We start from the raw sequence: 20462 nt of genomic DNA, 5'->3' as shown, positions 1-20462 counted from the left end.
TTTTTTCTTATTGTCCAAAAGTCCAGATCCTGGTCTTGGTGACAAAGTCCTAAATTCACAGGTCACGTCGCCGGTTTTCCTTAACCGAGAGTGACTAGATGCAGGTGAGTAAAATCCTGTCCAATGAAACCAGAGAGGAAACAGTCTCTCTCTTTGCGAGTTCAGAGGTCAAGAGCAAGAGGGACCGTGACCCTCTCCTTCAGCCAGATCCGACCTCTGGGGTCGGCGCTGGGGGACGGAGGTTTGGAGCAGAAGGTCAGGGTGAAGGGGTCAGGGGTCAGTGCGAGGGGGGACGGGGGGCGTTAGCGGCTTAGAGGGAGCTGCGGCAACGTCATGGCCTGATGAGGGAGGCTCTGTGTGGTGAGCACCGAGAACGGATGACCTGCGAAACCAAAACAGAATAAACAAAGCATAATATTAATCTCTAGCTATATTGATTCATCTCTACATGTATTTGAGGTCAGAAAACACTAGTAAAATTGTTTGGTTTGAAAAAATGTGTTTATCACTACTTTATACATATGTGACACTAGACCACAAAAGCAGTCACAAGGGTACATTTTTTAAAATCGAGATTTATACATTTGGCCGAGATACAACTATTTAAAAATCTTGAATCTGAGGGTGCAAAAAAATAAAAAGTAAAGTTTTAAAAGTAAAATAAAGTTCTTAGCAATGCATATTACCAAAAAATATACTTATGATAGGAAATTTACAAAATATTTACTTAATACCCTAAGGATTTTTGGCATAAAAGAAAAAACTATAATTTTGACCCATACAATGTATTTTTGGCTATTGATACAAATATACACATGCTACTTAGGACTGGTTTTGTCCAGGGTCACATATTTAAATTAAAGAAATAGTAAAAAAAAATTTAAATAACTGTTATCTACAAATATATTTTAAAGTGTAATTTATTTCTGTGATCCTTTGCATTATTCCAGTCTTCAGTGTCACATGATGCTTCAGAAATCTCTAATATGCTGATTTGCTGTTGATGAAACATTTATTATTATTATCATCAATGTTGACAACAGTTATGCAGCTTAATATTTCTGTGGAAACCATGATACATTTTTTCAAGATTATCTGATGAATATTTATTTCAAATAGTAACACATGTCTGTACTGTCACTTCTGATCAATTTAATGCGTCCTTGCTGAATACAAGTATAATATATATATATATATATATATATATATATATATATATAATTTTTATTTATTTATTTATTTTTATTTTTTCAAATCTTACTACTTCTGGTTGTGTATCATGGTATCCACAAAAATATGAAGTGGCACAACTATTTTCAACGTTAATTATAAGATATGTTTCTTGAGCAGCAAATTATCATATTAGAATGATTTTTTAAAGGATCATGTGACACTAAAGACTGGAGTAATGATGTTGACAATTCAGCTTTGCGACACGGGAATAAATGATGTTTTAAAATATTTGACCCTGGACTACAAAACCAGTCTTAAGTAGCACATATATATTTGTAGCAATAGCCAACAATATATTGTATGGGTCAAAATGAACAATTTTTCTTTTATGCCAAAAATCATTAGGAAATGTTATATGTTTCATTTAGATATTTTGTAAATTCCCTACCATAAATATTTTTTTGCACCCTCAGATTCCAGATATTAGTTGTATTTCAGCCAAATATTGTCTTGTCCTAACAAACCATACATCAATTGAAAGCTTATTTATTCAGCTTATAGTATAGAGTATATGTCTAAATCTCAATTTCAAAAAATTGACCCTTATGACTAGTTTTGTGGTCCAGTGTAACATATATTCAGATAGAAAACAGTTGTTTTAAACTGTACGAAGTGCACAAATGAAACAATGAGCATGTGCGTCAGATCCGCGTCACATTCAGCAGCGGCAGCTCTTAAAGTAATAGCAGCCAAATAACCTAATGACCCAGCTCTTATGATGTCTATAGACCAATGATAGGTTTGTAAACATTTGGGATGCGCGCATCATGGTTGCAGAAAACCCGGGAGAGATAGAGAACTACATGGATATGCTACAAAATAGTTCGATTTAAAAAAGATTATAGATTATATTGATTAAATGCCATTTTCAAGATGTTCTCCACCTATTACAAAAGCTTGTCACCCAGCAATAAGCACTGTTATTTAACAAAATTGATGTGAGATAGTGGGATAGTCTTATGCTGATGATACACTGGGCAACTTTTTGAGCAATGTTGCCGGGCAACTTTGAGATATAAAGCCCACGACTGATCTAAATTATTCAGATAGAAATTTGTTACCTTTTCTCAATGGGAAAGTGCCCAAGCAACATTGCTAAAAAAAAAGTTGCCCGATTAAATTGCTCAAAAAGTTGCCCTGTGTATCATCAGCCTTACAGATCCGAAACAGGGATGGCGTTTTTTATGGGCGAATTTTTATCCATAGTATATGTTATCCACAGTTTTTATCCATAGTATATGTCCGTTTAAATGTCTGCGTTTAGCTTCAAACGCCTTCTTTGATGACAGTATTCTATAAAAATGATTCAAAAGGCACAACATTTTTTTTTCTATTATTCCATGGATTTTACCCGTTTACCTCCACTTGTTACCAGTGTTTTTCTGCAACCACTATGTGCACACAGCTGCAAGTGATGTAATCGTGACGTCTACTATAAATTTTGTAGCTTTAAGGATTCATCTATATGTAATTTAGTATTTAGTGTTTGATAACTTTATTCAGCTTTTGTATATTTCCTACTTGCTAAACACTGCAAAAAATGCTTTTCTTAGATTTTTTGTCTTGTTTCTAACCAAAATATCTTCAAATTCTTAAATCAAGAAGGATTTTCTAGACGAGTAAAAATGAAGTGCGTTTTTGCTTGAAACAAGCAAAATAATCTGCCAATAGGGTACGAAAAATAATCTTGTTTTCTGTTTGAAATAAGATTTTTTTTGCTTACCCCATTAGCAGATTACTTAATTCTGACTTGTTTTTTCTGAAAACAAGACCATTTTTTCTCGACTAGAAAAACCTTCTTGATTTCAGAATTTTTCGATATTTTGGCTGGAAACAAGACAAAAAATCTAAGTAAGAAAAGCATTTTTTTTGCAGTGAAGCACACAGGTAAATAATAGAATTATCTTAAGATTGTTTTACATTCACTTAATTAAAAGTTTTTATTTTTTAAAGCCTAATAAATGTTCAAATGTATAGGTGTCAATTATATTGTAATATTCAATAGCTATAGTCAATGGTTAAATATTAGAGAAAAAAGAACAATTTCCTAGAGACATCAGTAATATTGATATCAGTGATACTCATCTATAAAAAATATACAAGAAATATTAAAAATACACCATCTTTACGTTGTTTCTACATTAAATTGAAGATTGAATGTGAAATTATTGCAGTATGAAAGTACATTTAAAAACCTGAATGTTAGGTGAGATTAACTGTGATTAATCATGATTAATCACATTTAATTTCAGAAAAAAGTGATTAATTAGTACTTTTTTTGTTGATTTTACTGTTTTTGATCAAATAAATGCAGCCTGTGTGAGTAAACAGGACTATACTATGACCAGTACTATATTTTAAAATAAATATACCAAAATCATTATCTTTAATGTGTTATCATCAATAGCAGTTTGAATTAGAAGTAAAAACAGCAGCTCTAGAGGAAACACTCACTTTCAATGTACCCATGCAGGGCCACCATGCGTGCTCTCTCAGGACTGCCGAAAGGGGAGTAATGCAGCTCGTCAGGCAGCGAGGGAGGCATGCGGGCCTGCGGGTGAGCTTGAGGTGGGCCGCTGTGCTGTGGAGTGTGCTTTTTATGTCTCGCTCTGCAGTTTTGAAACCAAACCTGCGACAGTACAACCAACTGTTAAGACAAGCTGTTTCTTTTCAATGCATTTGAATGGAAGCACAAAGCACTAATTTTCCTCACCTGTATGACTCGTCTACTCAGTCCCGTCATGTCTGCCAACTTCTGCAGAGTCTGAGCGTCAGGGTTGTTGTCCTGTGCAAACTGCGCCTGCATTACCTGTGCATGCAACAAATTTTGCGTTAACATGGGAAAACGTCTAACTCAATTGTGACAAAACCAGCAATAGCAATAGGCAAAAATACATAGTATGGGTCAAAATTATCGATTTTTCTTTTATGCCAAAAATCATTAGGATATTAAGTAAAAACCATGTTCCATTAAGATATTTTGTAAATATCCTACTGTAAATATATCACAACTTAATTTTTGATTAGTAATATGCATTGCTAAGAACTTGAATGAACGATTATCTCAGTATTTAGATTTTTTGCACCCTCAGATTTGAGATATTCAAACTGTTGTATCTCGACCAAATATTGTCCTATCCTAACAAACCATACATCAATGGAAAGCTTATTTATGATGTATAAATCCGACCCTTATGATTGGTTTTGTGGTCCAGGGTCACATTTTAGACATCCACATGTTATGTTTGATCATCTTACCTGCAGCTGTTCCGCAGTGAAGGACGTTCGTGCCCTTTTGGCCGGTTTTGGTTGACTGTCCTGTTCTGACGGCACCGCCCCCTCCAGAGTGAGTCCGCTTCCTGTGTAAAAACCCAGGAAAGGTGGTCAGAAAATCTGGTCAGTGATCAATAACAGAGTGAAATCCATCTGAAACACACATACCGCTCTCAGCGGCCCGTTTCAGGTTCTCCACCATCGTGTCGTAATGAATCCGACAAAGTACTTTCTCCTCCACCAGGCCGAACTCCTCGCCTGTGGACAGCTGCCGTTTGCAGGAGAAGCAGGCGAAGCAGGCCAGATGGTAGGCATTGCCTCTGGCTCGCCGTACCCAGTCGCTGGCGTAGATCTGCCGGCCGCAGCGGGCGCACTTTGTACCAAACCTACTGTGAGACAGAGAAGGGCTTGGGCATCAATACTTATCCCGTAAACAATGAAACATGCCACACATGTGCAATAATAATATTACAAGCTAAACACATTTGTGCATTTGCTTCTTGTTCTGAATTCAGTTTAAGAGCGAAACAGGTATTTTGTTTCTCCAGTGAAATCTCTCGCTGGCAGAAGACAGAATGCAGATAGGCTGAACCATGTCCAAAAGATAACCGCTAAACGTGTCAGACACGGCTGTAAAACTCTCAGCACAAACAAACCACTAGTAATTCTCTGAGCCGCAGGTCGACAGGAAATGTCTGCTGATAAACTGAGCTGATAGGATGCATAAGCGCGTGATTTTGTCCAACAAAGTGCGTAATGCAATGTCTATTTTTAAACCACCTCCACTTTTTCTTTTGTGTAATTGATATGCATATGTAAATTAATAAAGGCAGGGTGGGATATATTACATTGTTTAATATTTATGACCCTGGAACGCAAAACCAGTTTTAAGTAGCACGGGTATATTTGTAGCAATGGCCAAAAATACATTGTATGGGTCAAAATAATCCATTTTTAATGCCAAAAATCATTGGGATATTCTAGGAAGATATTTTGTAAATTTCCTACAGTAAATATATCAAAACATCATTTTTGATTATTAATATGCATTGCTAAGAACTTAATTTGGACAACTTTAAAAGGCGTTTTCCACAATATTTAGATATCTCTGCACCCTCAGATTCCAGATTTCAAATAGTTGTATCTCAGTCAAATATTGTCCTATCCTAACAAACCATACATTATTTTTTCAGCTTTACTTTGTGGTCCAGGGTCCCATATTTTGTAACAAATGAACCTTTACAATAAGGATCATTAGTTAACATTGGTTAATTACATTAGTTAACATGAACTAAGGATGAACAAGCATTTATTAATCTTAGTTAATGTTAAATTCAGCATTTACTAATGCATTATTAAAATCACAAGTTGTGTTTGTTAACATTAGTTAATGCACTGTGAACTAATATACCATTGCCAGTGATTAATAAATTGTGTAATAAATGTATTGTTCATTGTTCGTTCATGTCATTTAATACATTAACTAATGTTAACAAATGACACCTTATTGTAAAATGTTACTGGTTACAGTATTTAAATGTTAGTCAATGTATTAACTAACATGAATGAATAATTAGCAATACATTTATTACAGTATTTATTCATCTTTGTTAATGTTATTTAATTAAAAGACAGTTGTTCATTGTTAGTTCATGTTAATTCACAGTGCATTTACTTTTGATTTTAATAATGCATTGTTTAATGTTGAAATTAATGAAGATTATTAAATGCTGTAGAAGTATCGTTGATTTTTAGTTAACGTCTACCTATTAACTAATGATCCTTATTGTAAAGTGTTAATAATTTAAAAATAAATATATCTCATTAGTCATGTATATAAACATAGTATTAAACATTGTTTAGTACTATATAATATTTAACAATATATTTTAAATATTGAAAAAAATAGTTTGTAGTATTATACATATATAACATTGTTTAAAATGTTAGATGATATACTTTAGAATACTAAACAATATATTTTACTTACAATGTGTATATAATTATCTAATACAATGCTTAAGTAGTTTATAACATTATAATTATCATATGTAATAATTAATATATGATGTCTTTTCAATTAAATTTACAAGTTAGTATTAATCAAACATTTTCTGCAATAAATGAAACAATATGTATTATATAATTATTTTACAAATAGAATATTCTGCAATAAATGTAAACAAATCTGAAACTTTGCATACTTAAAACTCTAGATCCTTTATTTTAGTTTTAGTTTTTTTTTTTCAGTTAAGTTTTGATTTCCTTTAATGAGAAGTGTTAAACTTACAAAAAAAGTGTTTAATGAACACTTTAAGAAATGCAAGATTATTTTACTATCTGTTTGTTTGAGCATTTATTTATTTGCACTACAATTTATTCATTCAACAATTTGTCCCATTCAACATCAGTCATGTCATTCAAGTATTTGCGAACGCGTTTAGAATTATATTTAGTTCTATAATACACTGAAAAGTTGATGCAGATGCATGTTTCTGATGTTTCTCCTGACGTTACATGTAAATCATCACAGTCTTAGCCAACTGCGTTTTGTAAGCCACATACATATTCCATATTTAATTAATCCCTGCATTTTCAGCAGCCGTATGGCCGTGTAGTTGCTTATAGCACCTCTTGTGTTATTGCGCGATCAACGGAACTCGATAAACAACCCCACAGCGATACAAACCACAGCAAGTATTGCTAAAATGAAGTGTTATTTTGACTGGACGGGGCTGACCGTGCCTTTTTTTTCTTGACCCAGACATCACATTTGGGTGACCGAAGAGGGTTCCAGTGTTGAGAGGGACTAGAAGAGACTAATGCTCTGCAGATGGCCAGGCACGGCCCTTTTTTGGCCCGAATCTGAGCCCCCCCTCCACCGCTACACCTCTCTCATTGGGAGCCCTTATGTAAACAAAGTGTCACACACACAACCTCCTCCGACTGCAAAGAAACACAGCATATCGAGATAGCCATGTTTCCCCCGTCTACGCTACTGAAGAATGATGACACCGGCCCCGAAAGTCCCACAGCGGGGCCCTCGGGGCGTTCATCCACTGGAAATGACATCATAGCCCACCAGGGAGCCCCACGGGGCTCAACAAAGCAGGAAACTTTGACCGGCGCTTGTCTGTGTGTGTGTGTGTAATAATTTGTCCCTGCCAATCAGCCCTTGAGCAGGATGAGCCAAGAAGCGAAAACAAACCTGAATCAAAGACCTTCGAAAATATTTACAGTCCACTTATGTGCGAAGTATCGACACATAAAACACGCCTCACGTATTAATGCCTGCAGAAAGCATTCAAAGGGCTTTCTGTGTACACTGCGCAGCAAATTCTGACAGCATCATTCCAGACAAAGAATACAACGTTTGAGTAATGATGCATTTCAGACGTGTGTTTAGAGGAGAAACATTGTGGAACGGAGCCGTAATCTGTCATGGCAGTTCATTTACCGCAAAACCTTTCAGAAAAGCCATAAAGATCTTAAGGGGGTTTTGTTTTTGTTCAGATCTGCCGCACGTCTGATTGTGCGTTGTTGTGCTTATTCTGGATTTATTTCTGTCCTGCAGATCATAACTCGCCGGGGAAAATTCCTGCAGCCGCAAAGCGTTTCCCTCAGCGCCGGAGAAATTCACCTTTGGCTGGAAACGAGAGGCTTGTGGAAGTACAAATTCGCTAGATTAAATTTGATATACTCCCGAAGTATTATAATCTGGGGTAAATCTCCTTCTCAGAGACTGCCGAGACATATTAGCGGTGTTTGCGACGGCGAGCATCGCTATTACTATTGCTCATGGTGGTTTTTCAAAACCCTGAACCACGAGTATTAAATTTGGTATGCAACTCGTCTTGTTTCTTTGCTTGTGCAATAATACCACAAATATGACTTTTTGAGGTGTGCTTTGCCATTCCTTAGCAATTGCATCGGTGAAACCTGGTGGGCGCTAAGTTGTCCAAGAAACGTGAGACATGAGTCGACCATATTTAGAGAGCATGAAAGACACGTATATCTAGTCTGCCAAAAAACAACATCTTTGCCATCATTTATTCACCTTGGATTTAGTTCTTTCTTTTGTTGAACAAAAAGTTCCTGGTAGCCATGATTTCTTTTCATACTATGGAAGTCAGTGGCTACCAGTAAGTGTTTAGTTACTAACATTCTTCAAAATATCTTCTTTTTTGTTCAACAGAAGAAAGAAATTCATGCAGGTCACTTTAACACGTTCAAAAAGCCTACTTCCAAAAAAAATGTATGTGACAAGAGCACTACATCCAAATTTATAGTATGCGATTTTGTTCACCTTTTTTGGTTTCACCTTGGCTGCTAGCAACTATTTGGTTATCAACATTCTTCGAAATGTCTTCTTTTTCTGTTCAACAGAAGAAAGAAACTCTTTAACGCAATCAAAATTGCCTACTTTCATACTATATAGTATGCAAAAAAACAGCATGTGAAAAGAGTAGTACATCCAAATTCATAGTATGTATTGCTTCTCTTTTTGCATTTATTTGCATATTACTTTGTGATTGATCCAAACCTGTATGAGTTTATTTTTTTCTGTTAAACACAAAAGCAGATGTTTTGAAGAATGCTGGTAGCCAAACAGTTGACGGTAGCCATTGACTTCCATAGTATTTTTTTTTCCATACTATCGAAGTCAGTGGCTACCAGTGACTGTTTGGTTTCCAACATTCTTCAAAATATCCAAAAAATTGTATTAAACAAAAGAAAGAAGCTCATGCAGGTCTCTTTAACACATCAAAAGATGCCTACTTCCATAATATATAGTATGCAAAAAACAGTATGTTGAAAGAGTAGTACGCCAAAAAAATATGTAATTTGTTCACTTTTTTGCATACTACTTTGTGATTGATCCAAACCTGTATCAGTTTTTTTCTGTTAAACACAAATGCAGATATTTTGAAGAATGCTGGTAGCCAGACAGTTGTTAGTAGCCATTGACTTCCATAGTATTTTTTTCATACTGTCAAAGTCAATGGCTAACAGCAACTGTTAGTTTCTAACATTCTTGAAAATATCAAAGAATTTCTATTCAACAGAAGAAAGAAGCTCATACAGGTCCCTTTAACACATTAAAAGATGCCTACTTCTATAGTAAATCGTATGCAAAAAAACAGTATGTGAAAAAGAGTAGTATGTCAAAAAATTTAAATATGCAGCTTGTTTACGTTTTTGCATTTATTTGCATAATACTTTGTGATTGGTTAAACACCTGTATGAGTTTCTTTTTTCTGAACACGAAAGAAGATATTTTAAAGAGTGCTTATAACCAAACAGTTGACGGTACCCATTGACTTCCATGGTATTTTTTTTTTCAGAGGCTGCTAGGAACTATTTGGTTATCAACATTCTTCGAAATGTCTTCTTTTTCTGTTCAACAGAAGAAAGAAACTCTTTAACGCAATCAAAATTGCCTACTTTCATACTATACAGTATGCGAAAAAAAAATTATTACATCCAAATTCATAGTACGTGATTGGTTGTCTTTTTGCATTTATTTGCATACTACTTTTTGATTGATCCAAATCTGTATGAATTTCTTTCTTCTGTTGAACACAAAAGAAGATATTTTGACGAATGTTAATAACCAAACAGTTGGTGGTACCCATTTCCTTGTATTTTGTTTCATACTGTTGAAGTCATTGGCTACCAGCAACTGTTTGGTTATTAACATTCTTCAAAATATCTTCTTTGGTGTTCAACAGAAGAAAGAAATTCATGCAGGTCCCTTTAACACTTCCAGACTATAAAGTATGCAAAATAAAACATCCAAATTTGTAGTATGCGATTGTTTCGCTTTTTTGCATTTATTTGCATACTACTTTGTGATTGGTCCAACACCTGTGTGATTTTCTTTGCTTAATTGAACCCAAAAGAAGATACTTTGAAGAATGCTAATAACCAAACAGTTGACGGCACCCATTGACTTCCATAGTATTTTTTTCATACTGGTGAAGTCAGTGGTTACCAGTGACTGCTTGGTTTCCAACATTCTTCAAAAGATCTTCTTTTGAGTTCAACAGAAAGAAAAAAAAAAATCATACAGGTTCTTTCAACACATTCAAAAATTCCTACTTCCATACTATATAGTATGCAAAAAACAGTATGTGAAAAAATTAGTACATCCAAATTTGTAGTATGCGATTGGTTCGGTTTTTTTTGCATTTATTTGCATACTACATTGGGATTGGTTCAACACCTGTATGAGTTTCTTTGGTCTATTGAACCCAAAAAACATATTTTAAAGAATGTTATTAACCGTTGACGGTACCCATTTACTTCCATAGTATATTTTTTTTATTGGCTACCAGCAACTATTTGGTTATCAGCGTTCTTAAAATATCACAAAATTGGTGTTCAACAGAAGAAAGAAGCTCATACAGGTCCCTTTAACGCATTACAAATAAAGCCTATTTCAATACTGTATAGTATGCATAAACATTACATTAAAAGAGTGGTACGTTCAGATTTATAGTATGTGACTGGTTCTCTCTTTTGCATTTATTTGCATTCCACTTTGTGATTGATCCAAACCTGTATGAGTTCTTCCTTCTGTTAAACACAAAAGAAGATATTTTGAAGAATGTTCGTAACCAAACAGACAACGGTAGCCATTGACTTCCATATTTTTTTTATACTACTGAAGTCAATGGCTATCAGCAGCTGTGTGGTTACCAATATTCTTCGAAATATCTTATTTTGTGTTCAACAGAAGAGAGAAATTCAAAACACCTCTATGAGTTTCTTTTTCTGTTAAACACAAAGATATTTTGAAGAATGTTTGAACCAAACAGTTGATGGTAGCCATTGACTGCCATAGTATTTTTTCCATACTATTGAAGCCAGTGGCTACCAGCAACTGTTTGCATATCAGCATTCTTCAAAGTATTCAAAGTAAAAGAAAAAAGAAACTCATACAGTTCTCTTTAAACACTTTTGAAAATGCCTACTTCCATACTGTATAGTATGCAAAAACATTATGTGAATAGAGTAGTGTGTCCAAATGTATAGTATGTGATTAGTTATCTTTTTTTTTTTTTTTTTGCATTTATTTGCATACTACTTTGTGATTTATCCAAACCTTGAACACAGAAAAAGATACTTTGAAGAATCCATGTTGACTTTAGCTATTGACTAACACAGTATTTTTTTCCATACTATTGAAGTCAATGGCTACCAGCGACTTGGTTGTTAAAGGGACCTGCATGAATTTCTTTCTATCAAAAGAAGATATTTTGAAGAATGTTAATAACTAAACAGTTGCTGGTAGCCACTGACTTCAACAGTATGAAACAAAATACTATTGAAATGGGTACCGCCAACTGTTTGGTTATTAACATTCTTTAAAGTGCCCTCTTTTTGTGTTCAACAGAAGAAAGCAATGTATCCAAAATTAGTGATTGATCCAAACCTGTATGAGTTTCTTCTGTTGAACACAAAAGAAGATATTTTGAATAATGTTGGTTACCAAACAGTTGACAGTAGCCATTGACTTCCATAGTATTTTTTCATAATACTGAAGTCAATGACTACAAGAAATCAAAATGTCTTCTTTTGTGTTCAACAGAAAAAAATAACTCATATAGGTCCTTTTAACGCATTAAAAAAAGTCTACTTCAATACTGTATAATATGCAAAATCATTATGCTAAAAAAAAAGTGGTACGTAAATATATAGTATTCTGAATGACCTACTACTTCCGCCAAGTTTCTGAAGTGCGCATTTGATGGAATATCCAATGAGGCCATGGGACAGAAACAACAGTACTGTTTATAAGCAGAAAGTATTAAACTAAATGTAGTACATACTTTACAGTATGCGATTTAAGACTAGGAACACCTTCCACAGCACCCTGGCCTTTAAAATAGTTTTATCTTGACTTTTATTCTCAAACATATCCATATGTCGAAGCCATTTCTTCTCTGCTAACCAGAAAAAAAAAACACATTTCATTTTGTCATTGTAATTTCAGTCACTCATATAATTTCCTGCATTCTCCAGCGAGTTATGAGTTACACAAGCTCTGTTTACTTCTGTTTGCATTTAGACACAAGGAGTCCTGTACGCGCATATGGCCATTACAGTACGTCATCTCCTCCGAATCGAGCGATCTCCGCTCCGCACAAACCCACTCGGGTTACCGCCTTACTCCATCACCCTGTCCTTATCCTTTGGTTTCTCTGATTAACAGCCTCCCCTGACTTCCTGTGTGGCCTGATGCTCGTGCCTTTGTGGCTGTTTCTTTTTAGTGTAGGTACAGTCTCCGCTCTGACCCTTACCGCCAGATCTGCCGCCGCCCCCCTTCACACACACACAGCAAACCCACTTTGATTTCCTGTAATTACACTCTATTAGAGCAGCTGTCAATCTGGCCCAGATGAGAGACTAACACAAATGTAACATATCTCCTTATGTTTTGTTTTGCTTTTTTGCAAAAAAATCAATGGAGATCCTTTTCCTTTCAGGCATATGATGGACGTCGCATATTGGTGTCGTGCAGCACCAGAGAAACAATCCAGCTGCGCTCATGAGCTACAGGTCCACATGTCAAAGGACAAACATCTAAGCGTCAGAAAGAAAACAATTTCTAATCAAACTAATTCAAAGAATTGACCATGTGGTACAACATCTAAACTTAAAACCAGGTTACAGAGGCATCGCCAAGTTAAATAAATAAGGCTTGCAGTAATGCCATAAAGAACCATTTTTGGTTTCTCAAAGAACCTTTGAGTGAACAGTTCTTAACAGAAGCATTTTTAAAAATCTAAAGAATCTTTAGTGGAATGGAAAGGTTCCATGGATTCTTTATGGAATTAATGCTAAAACAGAACTTTATTTTGAAGCATGTGGATATAAATGTATAGAATTATTTTCAAGCAACTACGTCAAACTTCTAGTGGTTATGATCTCAACCTCTTTATATGAAATGGATAGCAAAACTCAAACTGAATAAAAAACAGCGAAATCCGCTTACCAAGAAACACTTCTATTTGCAGAAGACTTGACATAAGAGATGTTTCAACCCTACATTCAGTCTACTTAAGATCGCTGAAATCTACAAGCAAGGAGCGATTACTCTCTGTTTTTCAAGGCAAACGTGAGTCAATCAGTATTTTGCTTCCGGAGATGTTCCTGCAATTCTTGTCGAAATCGTTAACCGTATTTCTGATTGTGTTTCCTGATTAACGCAGAAAATTAGGGAAGAAAGCTTTATTCTAAAGCTGCCGAAACCAACCTTTACGGTTGCCCCTTTGATCGAGAAAACTGCAGAGGAACAATGATATATATTAGTATTTTACATGTGAATATTTATGTGACCCTAGACTACAAAACCAGTCGGATGGGTCCATTTTTTTAGACTGAGATTTATACATCATCTGAATAAATAAGCTTTTCGTTAATGAATGGTTTGTTAGAATAAGACAAAATTTGGCTGAGATACAACATGTAAATCTGAAATCTGAGAGTGCAAAAAAACGAAATATTGGGAAAATCGCCTTTAAAGTTGTTCAAATGAAGTTCTTAGCAATGCATATCACTGATCAAAAATTGCGTTTTGATATATTTACGAATGGAAAATGTACAAAATATCTTCATGGAACATGATATTTACTTAATATGCCAATGATTTTTGGCATAAAAGAAAAATCGACCATTTTGACCCATACAGTGTATTGCTACAAATATACCCGAGCTACTTACTGGTCACAATATATAAAATAAAATACTGTTTTTTCCCCAATAAAATACAATTTTATATGTGTATATAGCTATTTTAATAGAATTTATTTTATACATCTGAATTTAAATTTTAGTTTTGTTTCTTAATTTTTTCTGTTACAAGCTACAAATCACATGTAAATCAAACTTAAAGTCTCGAGGGCAATTAGAAGAAATGTAAATATTGTTAGCATATTAAAATGATTTTAATAGTTAATTTAACTTAACTGCTATAAGTAAGCATTTGGTCATTTCAGATTTCTGTTGTACTAAACCACAACTCGCCATCTACAGAATATGGTTTGGTCCATTGTAATATCTATAGTCTATTTTGTATAGTTTTCTTGCGGTTTCCTCTTGTAATCTCTCGGATAAACAGCCTGAGACGCCCTAGACTCAACACAACCGCTCAGTGAAGAACAAGGCATTGATGCACCATCTCATGGAGCATCTCTTCAGATTATTGGCTTTAACGTAGAAAACAAACCCTCTCCTGCAACACAGCATTGACTTTAAAGGGGCCAGTCATTCACGCTGACGGGCAATAAGCAGGGAAGGCTGGCCAATATCACACTGCCATTCACAGGCCTTTTGCTGAGTGCTCTGCAATCATGCCATATCGCAGCCCTTCCACCCTCAATGCAATTTCACAGCTTCCCTGTCGGATCTCCCTCACTCCATGCCTTCCCATCAGCATATTACTGGATCCTAACCAGAGCTTGATACTTCTGAGGATTGAATTATGTAACTTCTGTTTGATTCCTAACACTATTCATTGCAATATTGGCAAATTTATCTCTGCTAATAATCAAGTAATCAAGTAGTATTTAAACCCGTTATTATTACTATTGACACCATCTCCTTTTGTGGGCACACAGCAAAAAATGTGTTTCATGTGGTCTAAATTGTATAATTTAATAAGACTGTATGGGAAACACCAATTACAGTATTTTAAGGTTAAGGTTTAAAATATGTACTTTATTATTTTGTGCGTTTTACTATTAACGCTTAACGCTTTAGAGAAGACAAGTAGATTTTCTATTAGCTACAAATACAAAATGCCTCACGAATATTACGTTTAATCGCATTAGCGGTATTTTAAAATTGTTGAATGAGATCTTTTCTCACTGATTTTATTACTAGACAGTTAACCAAATTACAAGCGCCGTTTTGCGTAATTATATGTATTCGTTGTGGTAAAAAATAGATCGCTACTTTATTAAGAAATCGTATTTTTCGCTTTAAACCCTAACACGCAACACTCACGCAACGTATTTTCAACCAGACGTAATTAACGAAGCAGCATTTCGTTTAAATGCACACCTGAAATTTCTGAGACAGAAAGTGAAAAACTTACCCTACCTGAAATAATCCATTTTACAGAAGATTTCCTTATTTTTAATGTAGCAGCTGCTGTGCTGACGTAGTGACGTCCTGCAAACGGAACACTCCAGACACCTGACGTGCCAGATCAGATTATTAACCTGTAATAAACACAAACAGACAAAATTAAAATATAATAATAAAAAACGGCCTAACTGAAAATAATGAAATTTGCATAGCCTATATTTATATTTAAAAAAGCTACCTTTCTGCACACTTGTTTTATTGCGTTTCGTAAAATTCGTCGTGCATATTAAAAAAATTAAATGTCAACATGCATTAAAATTAAATCGAACCGCGCGCAAGTGTTTCATACGCACTTAAAATGACTGGCATTTAAATATGTATGCTACTAAAATAAATTTTATATATAGTTTATATATAGTTTCTAATTAAAGTTGTGATTTAAAAGTAGAATCTGCTAAATATTTTGTTTAAATTTCATTTGAACTGCGCTGTGTGCAAATATGTTTAAATTTAAATGGTGCACATTAACATTATTCAGCTGAATTTAATGTATAAAAATGTACTTAATGCCAATCAAACTTGCACCATATTCCATACAGAAACTTATCATTATTTATTAATTGATTATTAACATCTCAAATTTAAATATTGATATTTATGATTTACAATTATCATTTTAACCATGTTAAAATTGAACATTTACGACACACGGGAAGTGCATCTTAGAAATAATTATTTAAACATTCTAGGCCTATCGAAAAAAATAATAAAGTGTAATTACACAACTAGACTCTCAGATCCCAAGTGCTGAGAAAAAGGAAGATGTACAAAAAATGGGTCTAAGTTCGTTCATCCTGACTAAATTGTAATAAACTCACGCAGTGTTTTATTAGTTTCCGCAGAGGAGCAAAACACTACAGTCAGAGAGCTTGAGCTCTAATGATCCTTATGCACAACACACGCACTTCCTGAAAAACAAGCAGGCCGAGAGCACAGCGATACTGTCAACATTTGTACTAAAAACTGCTGGTCATTTTTAGAAAGCAACATACAAACTTACTTGTTCGAAAGCATTAATCGGTTTAGCATTTAATCGAAATATTAAAATATATATCTGTAGATTAAAAAAATTACTCGCAGTATTTTATCCATCATTTTCTGTTGAGATTTAATTTTTGTATACGATGTATGTTTAAAAACAACAGCAGTTTTTAACTGAAATCAACCTCTTTTCCCGTTCACATTATTATAATTTGCTTCTCTGACCAAACCAAAACACTTGCAGACATTAGCCTACAGAAGCTGTTAAATTGGACTGGATTTTTTAGAAACATGACTGGTTTTGCTAACGAGTGGTTTTGATTAATTTGACCCCAGCAAAACTAAAAATAAAGCACAAGTAGAACGAACGCTAAAAACAAATAAACTACGATTATTTTTAAATAGCATATTAATTCATTTATAGCTACATGAAGGCTCTGAAAGCCAAAACATAAGTATCAACATATAAGTATTTTTATTAAACATGTTCATCTAAACTAATCCATTAATCCATTTTAGTCAATCGCTGTATTTTTCGATCTGTTCAAATTGGCCGCGGTGTAGCCTATCAGACCCCAAATGTGAGTTAATACAGATGATAATTTAATAATAAACCATATAAAGGTGCAATACAAACAAAGCCTGCAAAATCGTTCCAACCGCGTAATTTTGTTTTATGAAAGTCTGTCAGAAGTTCCACTCAATATATAACAGAGACGGTTCACTCGTCACATGAGACGAAACACACACAGACTCACACTCACGCCCTCGTACCTTGAGCAGATATCTGTCCAGGATCTCGAGACCGCAGCTAGCGCACACGTTCTTCCCGGTGGACGGCACGGAGGAGGCGGTGGACGTGGGCGAGCAGATGGACGGCGTCGAGGGCGGACTGGGCGAGGAGCGCATATCGTCCTTCTCCATATTAGACCTGTGAGATTCTCCGTCAGACTGTGACTGCAAGAGGAAAAAGCGCGATAAATATGACACTCTGGAAACTATGAGGTTCAGAAGGTTATTTTATTGACAGGAATATTCTGTAAACGTAAATGTTTTTTCAAACATTTAGAAATTAAATACCAAGGAAGAACATCGAAATTCTTCTCAAGTCGGAAAGCCTAAAATAGTCGTGTCAGCTTGGAAATAAAGATTTTTTCTAACCTTTAACATTTAAAACGCTCTCTGGGCGCAGTTGTTTATAACTCCAAGTTGAAGTTATTCCCAAAATCGCATTGCATCAGTAAAGAGTGTTGTGTTACGGCTCAAGGCCTTTTCTGCAAAAGCAAAACTGAAGGCGCATTACCGCTAGTCGTGCACACTCACCATCGCGCGTCCGTGTTGTCCGTCCACGCAGCGTGATGCTCCCGGTGTGCTGTGCGAGTCTGGAGAGATCACCTACAACACAGTCAAGCCACAGTGCTCCATGTCAGGCATGGTCCCTGCTCTATATATGCGTCCAAAAACAATAAAAACGCTTTTAACTGTGCATTGAGAGTCCCGCGACAAAAGCCCCTGCTTTAATGAAGCGATTTCAATTTGGATTGATTTTTTTCCCCACACTTAACCCGTGCCTCTTCCCATAATCGTATTTCCACGCAATCCAGGGAGCTGAAAAAAATAAACTACCTGCAATTACAAATAGCTTGAAATGCTCGCGATAAGAGGACCCCAGAGTGTCAATTTCAACTGCCAATCAGAGAAAGCAACGGGCCACCCAAAGAATTGCAAATTTGATTTTTAATGGCAGTAATTAAAATCTAATTTTTCCTCTGCAGACTTGGCATGTGAAGAGGATGGACCGCAAATCACACTATTCAGAATAGATCCTGATTCTCATGACATCACTTTAAGGTGAAGATGTTACAGGCTGCAGGAGATGAAACCGATGACTTTCACGTCGAGCAACATGTTGGCTAGCATATTTTTCTTTCCACGCTATTAAATAGAGAATATAAACATAACTGCAATATCATTCACACGATAAAAGTCTTACCTGTTTCGAGGGAATTCCTTCGGATAGAAACTGATTTCCCTCTGATAGAGGGGCCAAAGCCTCATTTTTCCAATACATTTGACGGCTTAAGCTTCTCTTTCGATATCTTCAAATTGCTTCAGGCTGTGTCTGTTCAAGATTCGTTATCCCATGCGGTCAAAATCGCTCTAATGTGAACCCAGTTCGCCGTTCCCGTCCGTACAGTCAATCAGTAACGATCGGTAAACTGGCAAAAACGTCTCAGGCAAGTCTTGACATTCGTGAAAGGTCAGTAAAGCGGCAGCAGACGCGCCGAGCGAGAGCGGTTCGTCGGGACGCCTTATTTAGAACCGTTTGCAGGATATTTCCTACTTTTTCCCTCTTTTGGGATGCAGTTGCTTGAGTACAGGAAGTGGAGAAAATTGAGGGGCTGGCAGGTTTTGCTCCTGCTCTCCTCATAGGCAGTCAGAGCACAGCCTACCTTCTGAAAGTTTACAGATCAGAGGGGAGGGAAGAGATGTGGCCTGAGTATGTATCGACATTTTGTGATGCTGTAACATTGCATGATGTTTGGGTTTTAATTGTCTGACAAATTAGCGATTTAAAAAAAACGACAGCGGTCGGTATTTATCTGGGCTGCTATTGAGATTTAAGTAGGTACAAAACTAAAATGTTTTAATACGCTATTAAATTTCAACGATTTTAATTTGATTTCATAGCACATTCATAAATTGAAATCTTAAAAATCTTCCTGTTTATAAAACAAAAAGTATTATAATCATCATGGACAATTTTCTCTTTTGAACATCAGAAGGTTATTCGTTAATTAATAGTTACAAAAAGATATTTCGTACTGAGGCCGTTTATCTCAGCCTGTAGGCTATTGATTTAATATGTTAAGAAGTCCGCTTGACTTTGTGTCGGATTCTGCCTATTATATTGCAGCAAAATCGTTCATATATTTATTTAAATCCCAAACTGTACATAATATTATATTTTATGCGGTTGACTGTATCGCAAGCTTTGCAATCACAATGTCATCTGTTTCTTGAATTGGTTTAAAATGGGCATGTGCGATAAAAATATATCCTTTACCAAGCCTGAAACCATCATGCTATTATTATGTCGGGGAGAAACAGCGGGAAAAATACATTTCAATCAGATAATATTCAGGTGGAGGGAGCGGCGCAAACCTTTTCTCTTATGCAACAGTTGCATTACGAGGAAAAAAGATCGTTTGGATATATTCATGTATATTGTTAGAATGAAGGGTTGCATGTGCATGTAAGAGCTTATAAAGAAAAGAGTTCAGGTTCAATGGGAACAGCGGTTATAAAACCCATCTATTACTCGCCTTCCATTTGAATGTGAACTTCTTGTTGTTCAGGGTATGGAAATGAATGCGGATAAAAGAGGAATAATAACAAGGTGACCTTGCAGAATTTAGTTTTTTAGAATTTAGTCTTTTACGTCTATGCACTTAAACAAATTAATGTCCATTTGGGTCCCCCCAAAGAACATTTCTTAAAGAACCTTGTTTTTGTGTGAAGAACGTTTTAAACATTTAAAAGGACAGCATAAAGAACGTTTTGTGGAATGAAAAGATTCCATGGATGTTGAAGGTTCTTAATGGAATCATTGATATAAAGAACCTTTATTTTTTAGAGTGTATACATGGCGGAACCTTGCTTCGTTAGTCGATGTGATCCAACTTATTTTTATATCACACAAATCAGAAGTAGTAGGCCCTAAGGTCGAAAAATTAACGAACCCAGTAAATTAAAAAAATATATAGGATATATATTATAATAAAGACACAAAATGAAAGTGAAATGAATTGGACAGG

The 20462-nt window shown here is 35.3% G+C and overlaps 1 protein-coding gene across 1 annotated transcript; it reads right to left on the bottom strand.

The window, feature by feature from the left end:
- Window positions 1-6: 6 nt before the first annotated feature.
- Window positions 7-19067, bottom strand: lhx6a (LIM homeobox 6a). Its single transcript, XM_073829941.1, has 9 exons — window positions 18638-19067; window positions 17968-18039; window positions 17419-17601; window positions 15616-15737; window positions 4675-4895; window positions 4492-4592; window positions 3947-4042; window positions 3688-3862; window positions 7-382 (listed from the first exon to the last, which is right to left on the bottom strand). The coding sequence occupies exons 1-9, from the start codon at window positions 18713-18715 to the stop codon at window positions 303-305; spliced, it is 1128 nt and encodes a 375-aa protein (XP_073686042.1). The 5' UTR covers window positions 18716-19067; the 3' UTR covers window positions 7-302.
- Window positions 19068-20462: the final 1395 nt, after the last annotated feature.

The sequence above is a fragment of the Garra rufa genome, chromosome 23, assembly GCF_049309525.1.
Source record: "Garra rufa chromosome 23, GarRuf1.0, whole genome shotgun sequence".
NCBI lineage: Eukaryota > Metazoa > Chordata > Actinopteri > Cypriniformes > Cyprinidae > Garra > Garra rufa.
The sequence above is the reverse complement of the archived record's forward strand: the minus strand, read 5'-3'. Positions and strand labels throughout refer to the sequence as shown.

Coding starts and splice junctions, on each gene's coding strand:
- lhx6a (XM_073829941.1), bottom strand. CDS start 18,715: ATGTATTGGAAAAATGAGGCTTTGGCCCCTCTATCAGAGGGAAATCAG. Junction 17,602..17,967: donor GACAACACGGACGCGCGATG/GTGAGTGTGCAC, acceptor TTCCTCTTGCAG/TCACAGTCTGACGGAGAATC. Junction 3,863..3,946: donor TGAGTAGACGAGTCATACAG/GTGAGGAAAATT, acceptor GTACTGTCGCAG/GTTTGGTTTCAAAACTGCAG.